Source organism: Macaca mulatta, chromosome 9 (genome assembly GCF_049350105.2).
Source record: "Macaca mulatta isolate MMU2019108-1 chromosome 9, T2T-MMU8v2.0, whole genome shotgun sequence".
NCBI lineage: Eukaryota > Metazoa > Chordata > Mammalia > Primates > Cercopithecidae > Macaca > Macaca mulatta.
Window position 1 is genome coordinate 60,167,438 of NC_133414.1, and position 19,503 is coordinate 60,186,940.

At 49.4% G+C, this 19,503-nt stretch overlaps 1 protein-coding gene across 8 annotated transcripts in view; it reads right to left on the reverse strand.

Moving 5' to 3' along the window:
- Positions 1 to 9,685: 9,685 nt before the first annotated feature.
- WDFY4 (WDFY family member 4) overlaps positions 9,686 to 19,503 on the reverse strand; it is a 295,693-nt gene continuing 285,875 nt past the window's right edge. For all 8 annotated transcript variants that reach the window (XM_077945551.1, XM_077945549.1, XM_077945550.1 and 5 more), the window contains 5 exons: positions 17,474 to 17,653; positions 15,575 to 15,757; positions 14,187 to 14,271; positions 11,159 to 11,270; positions 9,686 to 10,131 (listed from right to left, as the gene is read on the reverse strand). In XM_077945551.1, coding sequence (XP_077801677.1) covers positions 10,065 to 10,131; positions 11,159 to 11,270; positions 14,187 to 14,271; positions 15,575 to 15,757; positions 17,474 to 17,653 — 627 coding nt within the window. In that variant the 3' untranslated portion in view covers positions 9,686 to 10,064. The remainder of the gene's footprint in view (positions 10,132 to 11,158; positions 11,271 to 14,186; positions 14,272 to 15,574; positions 15,758 to 17,473; positions 17,654 to 19,503) is intronic.

Here is a 19,503-nt window from a genome sequence, read left to right on the forward strand (position 1 = left end):
GATTAGTCAGCTACCTGGTGGCAGGGTGATTACATTGGATCTCTTCCATCATGGAAATGGCAGAGGTTTTTCCTCACTGGAATAGACACTTACTCTGGATATGGGTTTGCCTATCCTATATGCAATGCTTCTGCCAAGACTACCATCCGTGGATTCACAGAGTGCCTTGTCCGCCATCATGGTATTCCACACAGCATTGCCTCTGACCAAGGCACTCACTTTGTGGCTAAAGAAGTGCAGCAGCGGGCTCATGCTCATGGAATTCACTCGTCTTACCATGTTCCCCATCATCCTACAGCAGCTGGATTGATAAAACGGTAGAAATGGTCTTTTGAAGTCACAATTACAACACCAGCTAGGTAACAATAAATTGCAGGGCTGGGACAAAGTTCTCCAGAAAGCTGTGTATGCTCTGAATCAGTGTCCAATATATGACACTGTTTGTCTCATAGCCAGGATTCATGGGTAAAATAATCAAGGGGTGGAAGTGGAAGTGGCACCACTCACCATCACCCCTAGTGATCCACTAACAAAATTTTTCCTTCCTGTTCCCATGACATTACGTTCTGCTGGCCTAGAGGTCTTAGTTCCAGAGAGAGGAACACTGCCACCAGAAACACAACAACAATTCCATTAAACTGAAAGTTAAGATTGTCACCTGGACACTTTGGGCTCCTTCAACAGGCTAAGAAAGGAGTTATAGTGTTGACTGGGGTGATTGACCTGGACTATCAAGATGGAATCAGTCTACTACTCCATAATGGAGGTAAGGAAGAGTATGTATGGAATACGGGAGATCCACTTGGGTGTCTCCTAGTATTAGCATGTCCTGTGATTAAGGTCAGTGGGAAACTACAACAGCCCAATTCAGGCAGGACTACAAATGACCTAGACCCCTCAGGAATGAAGGTTTGGGTCACTCCACCAGGAAAAAAAACATGACCTGCTGAGGTGCTTGCTGAAGGCAGAGGGAATCCAGAATGGGTAGTTGAAGAAGGTAGTCATAGATACCAGCTACAACTACATGACCAGCTGCAAAAACGAGGACTGCACCTGTCATGAATGTTTCCTCCTTCTTTTGTTAAAAACAAGTTTGTGCATGTATACACTTGTACTAAGAAAATATCTTCATTCTATTTCCTTTTTCTTTAACATGTGACGTAAGATTTACTGACTTCATATCAGCATTTAAGTATTGTTAACTTCATGTAATAGTATTTGGGTTGGGGATTGGTGTGTTTCTGATTGTACAAAGGATAGTTGTATTATGTTAGGTGTAATTATGAGCTTATTGTTCTTTGTATTTGAAGATTATGTATGATATCAGGAGATGTGTGTGGGTTCAAGTTGACAAGGGGTGGACTTGTGATGGTTAATAATGAGCGTCAACTTAATTGGATTGAAAAAAGTATTGATCCTGGGTGTGTCTGTGAGGGTGTTGCCAAAGGAGATTAATATTCGAGTCAGTGGGGTGGGGAAGGCAGACCCACCCTTAATCTGGTGGGCACAATCTATCAGCTGCCAGAAAATATAAAGCAGTCAGAAAAATGTGAAAGGCAAGACTGGCCTAGCCTCCCAGTCTATGTCTGTCTCCCGTGCTGGATACTTCCTGCCCTCAAACACTGGACCCCAAATTCTTCAGTTTTGGGACTCGGACTGGCTCACCTTGCACCTCAGCTTGCAGACGGCCTATTGTGAGACTTCGTGATCATGTAAGTTAATACTTAATAAACTCCCCTTTATATATATATATACACACACACACACACATATATGTATGTGTGTGTGTGTATAGATGCATATATGTATGGATATATGTATATATGTGTATATATATACACATATATGTGTGCGTGTGTGTGTGTGTGTGTGTATATACATATCTCATTAGTTCTGTCCCTTTAAAGAACCCTGACTAATACAGTGTCTTTCAATGACCTGGAGATCTTAAGTCTGACAAAGCTCAATTCATCATTTTTTTTTCTTAATTGATGATTTGAATAACTCCAGTTTACAAAGAAGTTTTCCTAGGTTTTCTTCTAGAAGTTTTACAATTTTAGGTTTCACTTTTAGGTCTACAATTTATTTAAAATTAATTTTTCTTGATGGCATGAGGTGTCAGTCACAGTTCTGTTTTTGTCATTGCACATGGATACTCACTGTTCCTACGCTGTTTGATGAAAGGGCTCTTTCTTCCACTGTATTTCCTTGGCACATATTTCAAAGTCAGTTAACCACACGTGGGTTTGTTTCTGGACTCCATTCTGTTCCATTGATTTCTCTGTCCTCAACATCAACAGCACACTGTCTTGATTACTGAAGCTTTCTAATAAGTTGAAATCATGTAATGTAAATCCTCTAACTTTGTTCTTCATTCAATGTTTTTAGGCTCTAACTTATTCTAGGCCCTTTGCATTTCCATATGAATTTCAGAATCAGTTTGTCAGTTTCTACAAAAAAGCCCATTGTAATTTTCACAGGGATTAGGTTGAATCTGTAGCTCAATTTGGGGAGAACTGACATCTCAACAATATTGGGTCTCTTAATCTATGGTTACGGTGTAGCTCTCCATTTATTTAGGTCTTTGATTTCCCTCAACAATGTTTTTTTAGTTTTCAGATTATATGTATTTTGGTCATATTAGTCCTAAGTAGTTCATATTTCTGATGTGTTTCTAAGTGATATCAAGAGTTTAGTTTCAATTTCTGACAGTTTTTTGGGGCTGAGATGTCCTGTGAGCTTAAACGTGGGGCATGAGGGAGGGGCATACTCAGAGATGTCTCAGAGGTTTTCGGCCTGAGCAACTGGTAGAAAGATACTTCCTTCCTGATGCTGACCACACGGAGACTGGACATACATGATCTTATAATAATGGTTATGATACCTTTCATTGTCATTATTGCATAACTGAGCACGTCCCAAGTTCCAGGCACCGGATTCCCACCTTACATGCAATTTCTCCTCAGATCCTCACAAAAGCTCTATGAAATTGTTCCCTGATTACTGTTTTGCAGAAGACACTGACGAACTAGTAGATCAGTCAATTTCCCCCAAAGTTATCTAGCTCTTGAAAGAAAGGCAGGCCTGGAACCCAGGGGTCAGCCTGTAGACGTGCACCACAGCCTCGTGCCTCTTTCTCCCGGGTGCAATGGAAGGCATGGCGTGACAGGTGGGATCAGTGGGTCCTTTTTCCACTCTGGCTGAGCTCACCTAGCTCAGGTGGACATACCTGGGGTCTCTTCTAGGCCATCTGCTTTCCAACAAAACACATGCCTGCCCCAGGATCTTGGGTTAGGACAGATCTCCCAGAGTATGGCTCAGGGACCCCCTAAAGTACCACGAGATGGTTGTAAGGCGGGCATAGACAAGCATTTTTTCTATCCAAAAGACTGAAGTTAATGACAAATACTAAGAATATTGTTGAGCAGATGATGTCAAAAAATCCTGAAGGTGGTATGGGAATGAGAAATATTTGGTGAACATTTGAATGATGAGGCAATGCCTCTGAGAGGGGAGAGAAGAAATGAGAAGGAAGTCACTATTCTCTTACCAGGCCCCGTATCATAAACTACATTTATACTAATAACCATCATCATCATTACCTCCTGAGCTCCTGCCCTGTACTAAGAACTTGACACAGAGTTATTTCTTTAACTTTCCAAGCAACTTATAAAGTCAGTAATTATTACTTCTATTTTATGAAACGACAAGCATAGGAAAAGGCAGCTGAGGCTGAGGGTGTGCAAAGCCCCAAGAGCCTGGAGGTGCAGCAGAGGGTACTGTGAGAGCGACTGGCCTCCTGATGCTCTCTGCAAGAGGAGGAGGAGGAGGAGGAGGAGGAAGGCTCTGCCCTGAGGGGCTCTGAGACTGAGGCTGCCTCATGGAGGGGCCTGGTGGCCTGTGCTCCCAGCAAGAATGAGCCTTGCTGTCGTGGGGGGCTGTTTCCTGTAGTAGTGAGCTCCTTGTTGCAGGAGGAATTCAAGCTGGCCTCTATGACACAAAGATTCTGGTGCATTTTGTTCTATTTTTCAAAAGCATATGAACCTTTTCTTCTTCCTTTGTGTTTCATTGTGAGGTGGGGAGAGCCAGCTGTTCTTGACATCCAAGGCTCCAGGCAGAGGCAGGCTGTTTGGATTTCATTCTGCCAGTGGCCCACCCTAAGGAACACAAGGCCTTAGGTACTTGGTACTGCAGCTTCGGGATGGGGAGTAAACCTGGAGCCTTGACCAGGTTCTGCCACTGACCTGCTATGTGACATTAGACAAGTCCCTTCCTTTCTCTGGACCCTGGCTTCCACATGTGCAAAGTGGCAGTGTTAGAGGGTCTGTGTGTCTCCTGATGGCCAGAGACTCTGGAAAGTTATGTTTCAGGCATCTGTGTCCAGACAGCCTCTCTCCGTCAGGCTCACAGCCTGGCTGGGAACAGGTATGCAGTGAATCCTTGTTAAATACTAGTGGATACATGAATGAAGAATGAATGAATGAATGAATGAATGAACGAAAGAATGAATGAACAACCACTTGGACGGATAGTTAAGATAAAGTCACCACACTGATTTTAGTGAAAATACATTGGTGCTTAAAGCCTGGGCAAAGGCCACAGGGATGCAAAGTGTGTGCTGCATGATTTGGTGGCACATTCCATTTCCAAGTCATCATAGAGTTGTGTATTTATGGTGGTGCATTTCTGGCAAAAGGCAGTAAAATGTCGTGGACAAGTGGGATCTCCATATCAACTAGTTTTGGGGCAGAGATCTCAAATCAGGATACAACAGTGTTCTTTGAGCCTTCAGGGTCTCGGGGGAAGGACGCAATTTGGAGGGTCTTCCTGTTTACTAAGAAAGTCATGAAGGTGCTTCAGGCAGCATCCAGTAAGAGAACAATTGGAAACAACACAATCACATGTGAGCTTGCCCACACACACACACACACACACACACACCCTGATCCGGGTATGGGATGTGGATGTGCACCCAAGAACTTACTAAAGCAAAACTGATTTTAGCTTAGAGAGATTTGATTTTATGCTAAACAAATTTCATCAGTATTTTCATATGAAGAGCCTATTCCTCCCCATATGTGCCCTGCTTGGCTGCATTTTAATGTGGTTAAATCCAATCTTTGAGTTCTCTGTAGGCCCCATGACTGGGTTCTCAGGATACAACTCTCAGCTGCTGACTGAGTTTGGGGGAGGAAGTTGCTGTCATAGGGGCTTCCAGAGGACTGAACTTCTCTCCCAGGATCCCTGAGCTCAAAGGAATGGAAGAAGAAGACCCGTATGGGGTAGGGGCTGTGGTTCCCATGGGGTCGTCATGGAGGTACACAGAAAGCCCTGGAAACTTTGTCAGTGGCACAGAGAGCCCCACATGGTCCCTCCAAGAGCTTCTGCTGTTGAATTTCAGTTCATTGAATACAAGCAATTCGTGGGTCACACATTGAGTACTTATGCGTCTCCCAGGCCTGCTGACAAAGCACCATCCTTCCTGCGCCTAAGAGGTCCAGGGAGCAGGACGGCCTGACTTAGCAAACGCAAATGCAAGACACCTGGGAAAAGTTGAATCTCTGATGAGCAGCGACTACTTTGTTAGCATAAGTATGACCCAGTCTGGCCAGGCCTGTCCAGGTGGAGAGATGGGCACAGCTTTAGTGTGCGGCCCACCTTGTGGGTGAACTCACCTCCCAGAGGGACTCCAGCATGCCTGGATGCTGGTCTCAGGCAAGCACAGTGATGCCCGAGATCCCTGATTTCCTGGGTACCCGCAGTGGGAAGGATGCCCATCAGTCACCCTGGGCTGCCCTTCCCTGGCCTCTTAGAGGATGTGGAAAATGCAGAGAGGCCCGAGGTGGGTGTTCCATGAGAGGACTTCTGCTGGGGGAGAGCGGGGCATGGCTGTTGTCTAGGAGCTGAGCTCAGAAGTGAAAAGTGAGTGGGATATGGGGGTCTCTGACCCCAGAGGCTGGGGAAGCCCCTGTCCTGAGACTACAGGGTGGGCAGCAATGCCTGCCTCCATCCTCACCCCAGCCTGCTGCTGTCAGTGCTGGAGTTCCTCCAAACCCAGTGGGGACTCCGGGACCTGTGCTCCCTGGGAGAGGGTGACACGTGCAGCCTGAGGCTTCTGCTCCCCATGAGCAGGCACAAAGTCTGTGGGCCCAGGGGAGCCTGAGAGCTGGGCCTCCTTTCCCGGACATTTCTGAAGAAGCACAATTGAAGCGTGCCTGCCCTGCTCCAGCCTGGTTAGCCCTGGGCGCAGGGCCTGCCGGGTCTTGCGCCTGCTGTCCCGTGTTCTCTGTGTCCCAGGCTCAGGGTTCCTCCATCCCCAGCGCTCTGGCACAGGGACTGGCTGAGCAAGAAAAACACTGGTGAGTGAAGCAGCCAAGAGCTTGTGTCACAGCAGAATAGGCAGTCTATTGTTTGCCTCATCCACTGTTATTTTATTTTATTATAAAATAAGAAGATATGGTATTACTCTCCCGAGGAGCCCCCGAGGTAGATACCAGGATCCCATTTCACAGATACAGAAGCTGCGGCCAAGGTTGGCGAAAGTGTGGAGCTGGGCCTGACACTCAGGCGGCCTGGCCTCCTTCTTACCCATTCACTGTGCATATGCGTGTCCTCCTGTCTTGGCCTCTAGATACCATGCAGTGCTGGGACGGGTCCCCCAGTCCCCACTGGACTTGGTGTGCTGGTGAGGCTGGTGTCAGCATGGTCCTGCTCCTGGGCCCCAGGCCGGCTGTGCCCCTGGCTTCTTCCCTGGCTACCTCAGCTGTGGGCCTGGGCACTGAGCCTGTTCTCTCCTCTCCCTGCACTCCAGGCCTCTGCCCTGGGCTCCCTCAACCACTGACAGCTGTCAGGAGCCCCAACCCTGCTGGCCAGACATCGTAGACCAGTTGGGTCAGCAGGCGACTCCTGTCATTGGAGTTGCCCAGAGCTTTTGGAGCCTGGGCCTCACTTGCCCCCGGCGCTTTCCTCTGCAGCCGCATCCATGCTTGACTGCCCCCTGCCCTCGCCTCTGGCAGTGGACTCTGCTTCCGACGCCTTGGGAGTCTATAGCAGGGCCACATCTGTGCGGGCCAAAGGGTGCATGTGCTGTCTCCAGGGTTTCGGTGCAGAGCGGCTTCCCTCCTCCCTGCAATGTGAGCTAATCTTGGAGGACCCCACCGGAGCAGCCCAGCATGGAGCCGTCTCCTGCAGCCTCCCCAGCTCCTCCATGGGCGTTCTCACCCACAGCCTGTCCCTGATTCACAGATGCCTCTAAAGCTTCCAGCTTCTGACAACGGCGTTCATGGTTTCACCACAAACTCCCAAGCTCCTGGCTTCGTCCCCTGTCATTTCCCGGGCCTGGGGCATGACATTTACAGTTTCCTCTCATTAGTCTCACCTCTTCACTCCATTTTGCTTCACCCTGCCCATGGAGGGGCTGCTGCTTGACCTTGCCATCCCAGGACCACCTGTTCTGACATATCTGCCACCAAGACTCATTCATTCGTCTACATGTCCGTTTACTTGGCCTACTCTTGTGGGGCACCTTCTGGGAGCTGGCATGAGGAATGTAGCTCTGTGGGTGGGCGGCCACGTCTGCCAGCCTCACTTGCACTCACTCCATCCAGTAACCAGAGTCTACCCCACAGCCAGGAGCAGCAGCCTCATCTTGTGCTGCTCCTCATCAACCCCCTCAGCCTCATCCCTTGTGCCCTTGTCCATTCTTCTTCACACCCCCAGCCTGACTCACCCTGCACCTTTGCCGATGCAGCCTGGTCTTCCTGCAAACCCATCTGTCTGTCTCAGCAGGTTCCAGGCCCGGCTCCAGGGCTACCTCCTTCAGCCAGTGCCATAGGCAGCTGAATTGTGTCCCTGGAGCGGTTCTATGTTGACATCCTAACCCCCAGTACCTCCAAATGTGACTGTACTTGGAGACAGTTGAAATGGGGTCATATGGGTGGGCCCTAATCCCGTATAACTGGCATCCTTATAAGCGGAGATGAGGACAGAGATGTGCACAGAGGACAGCCGAGGTGAGGACGCAGGGAGAAGGTGGTCGTCTGCGAACCAAGAGAAAGGCCTCAAAAGAAACCAACCCTGTGACACCTTGATCTTGGGCTTCCAGCCTCCAGAACTGTGAAGAAATGAATTTCTGTTTAATATTGTTATGGCAGCCCCACCCGACTGATAGAGCTGACTGTCCCCTCTGCCTTCCCTAGGGCCTGAGATGTCCATTTTCGCCCTTTCACCTCAAGTCGCATTTTTTGCATTTTGTTTGCAGACACCGCATCCCTAGGACCCCAGCAATAGGACCCAACACTATCTCCTCATTTTCCCTGTGATTTGAGGGGAACAAGAGGCAAAAACATTTAAATGAAGGAGTTGAAGACAGCCTTTTGGCCAGCAGACCTTGTCAGCCCTGGGTAATGCTGTGATGTATTTTGAAAAATGCCAGCAGACTCAGCCTTGATATTTATGACCCTGCTTCTTGGCCTTCGTGGGGAGTGGTGCGCTCTGCTCTTAAATTTATGGTCCTTCAGTGCAGTCCCAGACCAACCAGGGGATTGCAAATGGGCTGTCTGCTAATAGCGTGTGCGGACGGTGTGGGAGGTGGTGTGATCCTTGGCACTGGGGTCAGACACAAGCGTTTCTCACCCGGGGAGGGGTGCTCTGGACCTGAGAAGGGTCTCCTTCATCTTCTCCTTTGCAAAGCCTCAGAGTTTACAGAGGAATCAGAGTATCCTAACCATCTCTCACTATTTTTGACATGGCTGCACACCAGTTCTACTTTCTTAATATTTATCTTTTGATCAACTTGTTGTCCCCTGGAGGCCAGATGACCCACAGGGCATAAGACATGAAGTGCACATTCCTGCTATCCCTAGGCCCGGGCTAAATTAGGTGAGGACCCCCTTCAGGGCCTTTGCGGAGTTTGGAGACATGGGGAAGATCAGGATCCCCACCTGGCCCCTGGAAGGGAGATCTCTGAAAGAGGAATTGAAGCTTGCAAGCTTAATCTCCCCAAGTCCCTGTGTGTCCACCTGAGCTTGACTTTATTAAAAAGGCAGCTGGATTTCCTTTTGAGGAGCTCTGCAAATCTTGGAGTGAGGAGGAGACATTAGAGTGAGGGTGAGACCTCTGATGCCCAACGACCAATCCCAGAATAACCCAGGCACTAGAACGTACTGGAATTCCTCAGAGGGGCACGAGAAACTAACCCACCTGCCATACATTTTCAGGTGGAAAACAAAAGTCACACAGCAGTGCAGGTTTCTCCAGGAAGAACTGCAGCTCAGAAGCTGAGTGTGGACCAGGGCCCTGGGAAGAGACTGCTGAGCCAGGAGCTGGCTGGAACCCCTGTCTGTTGCAGGCTGTAGAGATGGGGGTGGGTGTGTCACCAAAGCGGGTGTATCACCCCAGGCCATCCTCCCTGAGTCTGCCATGGGCAGCACCCACAGCCATGTCCTGTGGCTTAGAGGCTGAGCCTTCTTCACAGTGGCCCCTCACTTCTCAGGCCCCTACACTATGGGCAAGTGGGAGAAGAGCCAGTGTCCCAGATGGAAGACGGGTAGGGGCTGGGTGAGGCTGTGCAGGCGGATGTGCTTCCCTGAAGCCTTCCTGCCTTTCTCAGGACAGAAACACAAACACTTAGAAAGGCAGCATTGTAAGTGAAATAGAGTGGCAATTTAAAACTCAAGAGCCCTTCTGCATTTAGAACATAGTTGCTTTAATAAAATAAAGACAATACAATAATTTCCAGTAAGCAACCCCATCTTTTTTTTTTCAGTGCAATAGCCCTTAATAAGGTGAGTCATCTGTAATTTCGTGTGCAACTGGGCATCACCAAGTCATAGTTTCCAGAGTGCTGCTCAGCCCTCCGAGTGTGTGCGCTCATCTTTTTCATAGAATTCCCATGGGTCATGGAGAAGGTTGGGGTGTAGAGCTCTGAAGCAGAGGCCCTTCCTTGAGAGTTGTGGTGAGGGAGGCCCTGGGGGTTTCCTCTGTAGGCAGAGCTCAGGCCCCAGTCACCTCTGCCGCCCTCAGCCTGGCACTGCAGTGCCAGAGCCTCTGCTGCCTCTCTCTTCCTATCCATCTGCAGACCAGCAGAATATTCTCCCCTTCTCATCACCAACCAGGAGTTTAGTCTGGTTTCTTGGGAAGAGAAAGAAAAGACAAGAACGTTAGCGGGACAGGATGACTTGTCCTCGCCAGCACGCGGGATATTGCAACTCTGGGACTCTATCCGGGGCCCAGCAGAGCTTGCCCCTGGCCTAATTTCTCCTGAGGCAGGGGAGGTAGTGGGAGGAATGGAGAAGGTTTCCACTTAGGGGAGGGGAGAGCATTTGAGCTGTGAGGGTGGTGGCTCCCACAGCACTGTGGGGAAGCTCAGGCCCCAGGGAGCAGGACGAGGCCCTGCCTCTCTCCAGTGCCTCCAGATGAGTCTCCTGTCCCGCCAGAGATATAGCTAGGACCAGGGCAGAACAAATGGCAAATTATCTGCAAAGAGTGCGGCTCTGGCCCTACCACCATGCCCACCCCACCCCACTCTACCCCACCCAGCATCTAAAACACTGTGTAGTGCCCCCACCGAGAACGCCGGAACAGCCCACGCCACACCAGGGAGGGAAGAAGGAAGGCCAGCTTTGCAAGGTCAGCGACCCCTGAGGCTGCACCTCCCGGTGTGTACAAGGATGTTAATGACAGTAACCACCTCCATGGGTTACTGCGAGTCAAATAACGGGTATGAAGTGTCGGGACTGACACTTGGCTATGCTACAGCAGCTAAGAGCCCTCAGAAGGCACTTTCTGTTAATGAAGGATAATCATCACACCAAATGTTACAGTCGGCAGTGGAACTCAGGGGAAAAGGCTCTCTTTAGGATAAAATTACAAAACAATAGACTTCTACCTCTTGGATTTCTTAATGAATGTATGGATATTCAAGAGCAAGAGAGCAAGGGCATGTGTGAGTTAAAAGCAAAACAAACAACAAAACCCTGAAAAACATTTCCTGGGGCTCTACACGGCCACGCAGGCTGCATCCTGTGCTTGGTGGGGCTCGTCCTGGAGTGAGGTGGCCTCCTTGACCAGGTGGCCTGGACTCAGAGCCACTGGGGCTTTCCTAGAGGTGGCTGCAGTGCCCTCTGCTGGAGACCCAGAGAAACAAGGCCACGCTTACCTGGACACGGCCAGAGCCGTCACCGCGGGGCTGGTTTTGCTGGGCTTCCCTGTCAAAGCAATGCTGACGTCCAGCTCTCGACTCAAGGCCAGGTTCTTCTCCCACTTGTGGCCTGTGTGGAGCATGGGAGAGAAGAGTTAGAACACCAGATCGGCTTCCCACACGCAGTGTGCATCTGCAACACAGGGCCACAAACACATACGCACATATTTATATTTGTGGTCAGCAACTTGTTAAATTGAGGGGGAAATATATTTAATCTTGGCCTGTGCTGTTGCAAAAAGGGCCGTCCCAATTTAATTTGCAGGCGGTGATAGTTACATGTGCTGACGTGCCGCGGTATCCATTGTGTACCAAATTGGATTTGTGTATTATTGCTTTCTAAATTGCATGCCTAGTTCAGCAAAATTGTTCATCAGTGTTTACTGGCTTTATGCTTAATAAGATGCCCCACAATACCTTGCTGCCAGGATGTAATGCAGCCAGTAATTGCCTAGTAAAAATAAATTACATAAAGTCGGCATTATCAACTTATCTTAATCCTCTCATGCCACAACCAATAATTAAATGCTGAGAACGTTTTTTCAAAAAATATAACTCAATGATTGTTACTTCACTCATTTTAATGACTGCATTTGGGGACAGACAGTAATTCCTTCAATGTGAAGGGTGAGATGGAGAGACGCCAGCTGGGTACGTCCCTGTGAGGCCACTTCCTTGGACTTAGGGTAGGAGAGATGATACAGCCCCCACTGTCCTGGGGTGACCACCCATGTGTGCACACAGGCCAAGTGCCAGGAAATGCATGAGGGGTCCAGGTGGGAGAAACCACCTCAAAGCACACCAGGCATTTGTACATTTGTGTACAAATCTAAACAACAAGCTTCTCCCAAGTATTTTTTGTGTACCAGATTGAGTCCAAATCTTTGAGGCAATTCCTGAAATAAATTGTACTCAACTGGGCTGGGCCTTGCTGCAAATGGCAAACAAATGAATTCCAAGCAGAAATTAGATTACATCTTCCCACAAATGCAGTATGCTTAATATCTTCACAGATCTCCTTTCTTGCCCCTTAAGACATTTGAGGGATGCAGTAATATACATGCCAAGAGGACACATATGCAAATATTCACGTGTCATGCCCAATACAGGTCCCTTTCCAACAAAGCAGTTTTGAGCAATGTAAGAACAACATGCCTTTTTATTAAAGACCTCCAGAAGTTTAGGCTTGTAAATCTGCACATATTTCAGATTTGTTAACTCTAAACTTCAGCCCAACGTGATTACTTGAATATGTCCATGTCATCCTGTCATTTCATGTTAATCCTCCCTTGAACTGTAATCACAATCTTGGCAGTCAATCCAATGGGGTGGCAGTGACTTTGGGGTAGACAAAGAGGAAGGATGTGGATCTGGGGCTCCCTGTCAGTCTAAGACCCCCTTAAGTAAGTTTCCTAATGCCATCAGCTGCTGTGTCCAGAGAGAAAAATCTCTCAAAAGTCTGCAAAAATGGCAACAATGACCTGCATTTGGGGTAGATTCTTGTCTGTGGCTACTATTATTCTCTCATCAGTATTCTACTAGTTAGGATGCACAGGAAGTGTCTCCATTTGACAGAAGACCAGAGAAGTTGCTGTGACAGAGTTGGGTCTAGAACCTCGTTTCCTGCTTTTCACCCTGCTTCTCATTCACTAGACCCCATGACCAATGAGTGCAACCTCACCACAACCTGCAAATCCAATGGCACTGCCAGAACCAACTGAATGGCTCTGAGGTGACTTTCATCTATCCATCCATCCATCCATCCATCCATCCATCCATCCATCCATCCAACCATCCATCCATCCATCCATCCATCCATCCATCCATTCACCCATCCATCCAGCATTCTTTCTCAGACATCCATTTATCAACCATAGGCTTAGCTAATGCCATTAGCTTACTGGGCCCCAGTAGCTTCAAAAGTGGGCATTTGAGTCCAAACTAAAATGGTGTGCAGTCTCATGCAGGTGTACTAGAAAACTGCTTTGTAAGCAGGCTGGGGAATAAGAGCCTTTCCAAGTGGGAGCAGATATGGGAGGGAGCTTGGCCTCTGCTTTCCAAAGATGTGCTGAGTTTCTTAGAATGCACACACTTCTGTCCTTTCACACTGAGATAGGCTGACTCCTTGTGGTGGTCTCCAAGTACCCTAGAGAAACAGGACCTGCGAACTGATGCAGTTCTTAATCTGCATCTTTGTGATGTTATTGATCTTTTTGATGTTATTGTCCTGGTCCAGCCCAGATTGTCGACAAGGGTCCCCAGGTGTTTTTATCTTGAAGGAAAGGACCCCTAATATAGAGCCTAGGACACAGCAGTGGCTGAGCAAATGCCTGTGTGTGCTTGCATGAAGAAGAATCCACAAATGGGTGACTACATGAATCAAAGAGGTGTGGACTGTATTTTAGAAATGAATGAATTGCAAACCTCTACTCCCTTCAGAAGGCAGCCCTCTGAAATCTGGGAAATTCTCTCCTGTGGATGATCACAGGTTCTGGGATGCAGAGCAAACAGGGAGCTAACAGAGGCACTCAGGATGATAGAATTCTCACTTCATGAAAGCGTGTTTGATTGTGGGTCCCAATAAAGATGTCCCAGTTCTGAGCCACAATCTTTTCTGAAGACTGAGCTGGAGGAGGTAATGATGGGGGTGGGGACTAGACAGCTGTGATGGACATGATGCGGTGACAGCTTTGATGGGGAGGTTTTCACCTGTGTTCATTATGGAGGGGTTAGTGATGGTGGTTACATTCCAGTATCTATGGTTAGGTTATTCTGAGGCCGTTGTGGCTGTGATGGCGGCAGATGTGAGGATAGTCTGCTTGCTGGGTGACTTCGGGCAAGTCACTGAACCTCTCTGTGCCTCCCTAGGCCTCCCTAGGCTCTGCAGACCTGGGAGGAGCTGCAGCCCTTGGGCTGAGGTGGAGAGAGGGGAGGTGAGGAGGGCAGGGCAAGGCCAGGACAGCCACATCCCTAGCAGGTCAGGTACCTCTTGGGCTTGGAGGCTGAGCCGAGGGTTCCTCTCCTGCTGGCCGTCCAGGAACAGACATCTTCACATCTTCAGTCTTCCAAACCTGCCCCAAAAAAGCAAATGTCATGGGCTGGGGAGATGATCTTGTCTGCAAGCTCGGAGTGGCCTAGTCAATTTCCTCACACCTAGGGGGGCCCTCAGGGAAGGGATGAAGACATGGCCCCCCTTTCACTTCTGATGTTAATTTACTATCAGGTAAAAGGTTATTTAGGCTCTAGCTTCCTCATGCGGAGGTTTGGCCGATCACAGTTGCACCTTGAATGAGTTTACCCCACCCATGTCCCTAAGTGCATCTCATCTATCCCCCCACCACCCTTCACTTGCAGGGATGTGACTCTGCAACCAGTTTATTACCATTTTGCTCAACCAATGCCTTCTTGCCCATAATGCCACCACCTCTAGAGTCCTCCCTCACCCCTGGGTGGCTGGGCACCCCCATCTTGTGTCTGGCCCTTGGTGCTAATCCTGCTTGTGGGAGCCCTGAGGCCAGCTCACTCAAAATGGCTTCTCACTCACCGGGTCTGGATTTTATATCACCAAAGGGCAAGGACCAGCCTCCTCTCAAATGATTCCATGAGCCCCATGCCAGGCTTAGCACAGCACTGGGCCAGTCTAGGAACTCAGTGACCACATTGAATGAATGAGCGCTAAGTGCACAGAAGACCCTCACTCATGCTTTGGGCGGGCCCAGGAGAGTAATATACCTGCAGCTCGGCCACCCCAGGCTCCTCTGGCTGTCCCACCGATGTGGGCCACACCCCACCAAGCCCAGACCAGCCCAGAATGCCCTGCTTTCTGCAGAGGCCACTGACAAAGTCCTGTGAGGGGACTGCCTGGGTGCCTCAGCTTGCATGGATGGATGGATGGATGGATGGATGGATGGATGGATGGATGGATGAGTGGATGGGTGGATAGGGAGATGGATGGGTAGATGGATGGGTGGGTAGATGAGTAGAGAGATAAATGGGTTGGTGGGTAGATAAATTAGTGGATAGGTGGGCAAGTTCTGTTTGAATGGATGACACAAATATCTCCTTTTAGCACTGGAATATAATCTTTTGCATTTAACCATTCAACTTTTATATGTTGTAACAGTGTTTATTTTAGTGTTTGTGTCTGTGTATGTGTGTGTGCATGTGTGTGTGTCTGTGTGTGTAATACTATATATATAATTTTATTTATTTACTCTTTCCCTGGAAAGAACCTACAGCTTCATTTGCTGTAGGTACCTGTTCTGGAATGGTCTCAAATGCAACCTGCAGGTTTGGCCCCCTGGAGGAAGTCAGAAGAATGGAGATGAACACATTTCTTGTGTCATGTCCTCATTCAGCCCAAGACACACCTACCCGGACCATGCCGTCTTGACTCCCGGTAATGATGATCTGGCTTGTGTCCCAAGCTGGGCCCTCTATCAGGCAGCAGCAGGTTATGGCTCCTTCTGGGCCCCAGGCTGTGGTGATGCTGGCCAGGGGCTGTCCATTGACATTCCACAGGGACAAGTGTGCTCCCGCACAGGAGACAATGGTGCCCTGTGCAGTGAGAGCTGGTATCACTCTAAGCTGGAGTCACTGCCTGCCCATCAGCCACATACTCAGCTACCCAGTTGGTACACCCAAGTACCCTCAATTTGCCATGCTCTGAAGACCCCCAAGGTACCCCAAGACTTCTTTCCAGCTGACTTACAGGTCTGCTGTGTTTTTACACAGTTGTAAATTCTGACTTCTTTTCATACTGCAGTCATGTGCTTGGATACTTCTTTCCTGGCAGAAGGCACCTGGCTCACCCTCAGGCTCCTCCCAGATCCCACTCCCCAGCCACACCCTGACTGCCACAGAAGATCCAGCCTGAAGGGCAGCCCTGGCTTTGGACACACAACTTACACCTGGTTGGCCAGCCCTGCCCCATAAAGAAGTTTTGGATGCCACCTGGTGGAGGGCAGGGTACAGAGGTTCCAATGACTGCCCGTGGCTCATAAGCTTGTGCAATGTCCCTGAAGAGGGAATTTCTGAGGAGAAATTTCCCCATTGTATCTCCTGATATGCTCACATTAGAGTCTTTGCTCCTCAAGTCCTGTTTATTCTGTAGTGGCCACTGTCACTGAGGCCCTGGGGCCATCCCTTTGAGCCTTGCCCTAATCACAGAACGGATGTATGGGGCTCAGTGCCCCTCCATATTCCCCTGGTCTGGGATCCATTGTAGAATTTCCAGAATTGTTAGGGATGGTCTGTCTGAGGCCAGGGACCATGTCTGATACGTCTCTGCCCCACACCCAGCAAGCACAGACTGAAATCAGTTGGCTGCAGGACAACTTGTCCTGGTACCAGGCTTCTCTGGGGTCTAGAGACACAATTCCTGATGGGTTTTATATTCTCCCAGGTGAAGGCTTCATGCCTTCTTCTATACATCAACCCACCATCTACCAATCCATTATCCATTTCATCCATCTTTCCATCCACCTATTCATCCCTTTATCTGCTCATTTATCCATCCATCCACTCATCTATCCACCCATCCATCCATCTGTTCATCCATCCACCCATGCATCCACTGATCTACCTCTCCATCCACCCACCCATTCACACTCCATCTACTCATCTAACATTGAATCCAGTTTTGAATTCAAGCCCACTTGGAGCACCACTTTCAGCAAAAATTGGAACCAGGAAGCTCCTACATCATCCTTCCTCTTTTGAGCCCTCTGCCCATTTTATTTATGCCCTGGGCCCCTTAGGTTTTCTGTGAGCAGATGCAGAAACCTCTGCATCCTCAGGGAACCCCATATCCCATGACAGGGCTTTGGTCTGGAAGAAATTTCAAACCGATAAATTGATCTCCCTCATCTTTGTTAGCCAGTATGGAAGGACAGGCAGAGAAGCTTGCACTGCCATGAAGACCAAACACCTGCCAAGTCAACACTGATTTGAAGGTAAAGAGCTAAATGAGTCAGCCATGTCTAGCAAAACCCTCACTAAAAACCAGTCTTTCTGCTGCAGCACCCTGGTGCCTGCAGCAAAGCAGACACCTCCCACTGTCCCCACCACCAGAGGGAGGAAAGTAAAGAAGCAGACATTGAAGCTAGACCTGGGTGCTGCACATGAGATCTACAGCGACTGCTCCACACACGTGGGGCCCTCTCAACATTCCGGGGTGGCCAGAGTCTCTGTGTCTCTGGGCTTTCTGCTGAGTGTTGTACTCCATGCTACTGCGAAGGTGAGGACACAGACACTGAGAAACGGGAGCCTTACCGAGACATCGCTGATGGCGACGGCTGAGATGCCCTCCCGATGCATGGGCAAGCGGGTCACATGGGTGAGGTGGTCCAGGTCCCACAGGATACAGGTGCAGTCCTGGGAGCCGCTCACCAGGAGGCTGAAGGTGACTGATGCTGCCAGGCATGTGACAGCCTGTGTGTGTCCATACAAGGCCTGGGGACAGAGACTCGCAGGTTAGGAGAAGGACCCTCAATTCAGCTACTTTGGAGAATTCTTCACCCTCCCTATACAGCTGGGCCCTAGATAAGGAAATGGAGATTCTGAGTGAGTCAGTGATTCCCAAGTCTGTTGTCTGTGTGGCTGGGGGTGTGTGCATGTGTGTGTCCATGACTAGCCTCTTCATTTCATTCATCTCAGGGGTAGAGGCTCTGCTGGGGAGAAACAACAATTTTTTTACTTATAACTCAACCAGAGACTAGCCACATCTGGATGTTTTGTGCTGCCCTACATCTGTCTTGAACCTGGGAGCAGTTCATGTAACTATTTTTTTTTTGAGATGGAGTCTTGCTCTGTCGCCTAGGTTGGAGTGCAATGGCATGATCTCGGCTCACTGCAACCTTTGCCTCCCAGGTACAAGCAATTCTTTTGCCTCAGCCTCTCAAGTAGCTGGGATTACAGGCACCTGCCACCACGCCTGGCTAATGTTTTGTATTTTTAGTGGAGATGGGGTTTCACCATGTTGGCCAGGCTGGTCTTGAACTCCTGACCTCAAGTGATCCACCTGCCTTGGCCTCCCAAAGTACTGGGATTACAAGTGTGAGCCACCACACCTGGCCAGTTCATGTTGCAATCAACATACAAAGCACTGTTGGCAAACCGTGGTGCCCACACCAGCAGGTTCAGTAGCAGCAGGTAGCCCGTTAGAATGCAAATTCTTGGGTTCTACCCCAAGTCTCCTGAATCAGAAACACTGGGGATGGGGCCCTGACATCTGAATTTTCACAAGCCTTCAGGGGATTCTCACATGTGCCCAACTTTGAGAGCCATCTCGGTAAGGGAACCTCAGAGGCACGTGCACTCTTGAACTAAACTGGGAAGAAGAAAAGGGGAGGTCACGTGGTCACCAAAAAGATGGGGTTTTTCAAGTCTGATAGGTCTGGATTCATAGCCACTGGGACACTTAGACTTCCTTGGTCTTGGCCCTCAGGTTTGGCTTGTGTGGAACCTGGCCTGACTCATGGATGGCTGTGTGTCCAGGTCTGGCTGGAGGCTTTGTTCTCTGTGGACACTTTCCCAAGGGACTGAAATGGCCCACCACGTATGCTGGTACCCCCTGGCCAACTGCTGCAGGCAATGGTGTGGATTCCATCACCAGCACCCCAGAGCCTGGTGAGGCCCTGATCTGATCAGGCCCTGATCTGAGGTCCTCTGCTCACACGTGCTTGCCATCCCCTGGACTCAGCTGGAGGGGCACGGAGGTGGCATTCTGAAGCGTAATTGGCCTGGCTTACCAAGTGGTAAACCTCCACCTTCAGAACAGAGACAATCGCTCACTCATTTGGGTCAATGAGGCTAAGCGTCATTTTTCAAAGCTGTCACTTTGCCTGGTCATAGCAATGAAAGGTTCTGCCACAGGCTCCCATTTGTCCTTAATGGATCCTAACGTGACGCCAACCAGATGGTGCTGGCAAGTTAATGGGTATGACCCACAGAAGAGTTGGGTCATCCTAGGAAAGTGGCAACTGCCCAAGTGAACAGGGGAAAGCAGAGGAGTTGACAGGAACCTTCTGAATCTCTTGCCAGAATGAACTAAGTCTGATGACTCAGTTCTGACCACAGGGGACACAGCAATGCCAAAGAGCGCAGAGAAGGGAACCCAGGCGTAAGGCTCAGGATGTAAAGACAGGATCTCTGAGCCCCAGTGCCGGCACGTGTTGTTTACGAGTGGAACCAAGTCTGCCTGATCTTCCCAGGAAACAGCCTGGGTGCCTGGCACTGCCCACTTAGGTTAGGCTGGCTGCCTTCTGACCAGCCTGGAAACTCCAGCACCACAAGGCATCCAG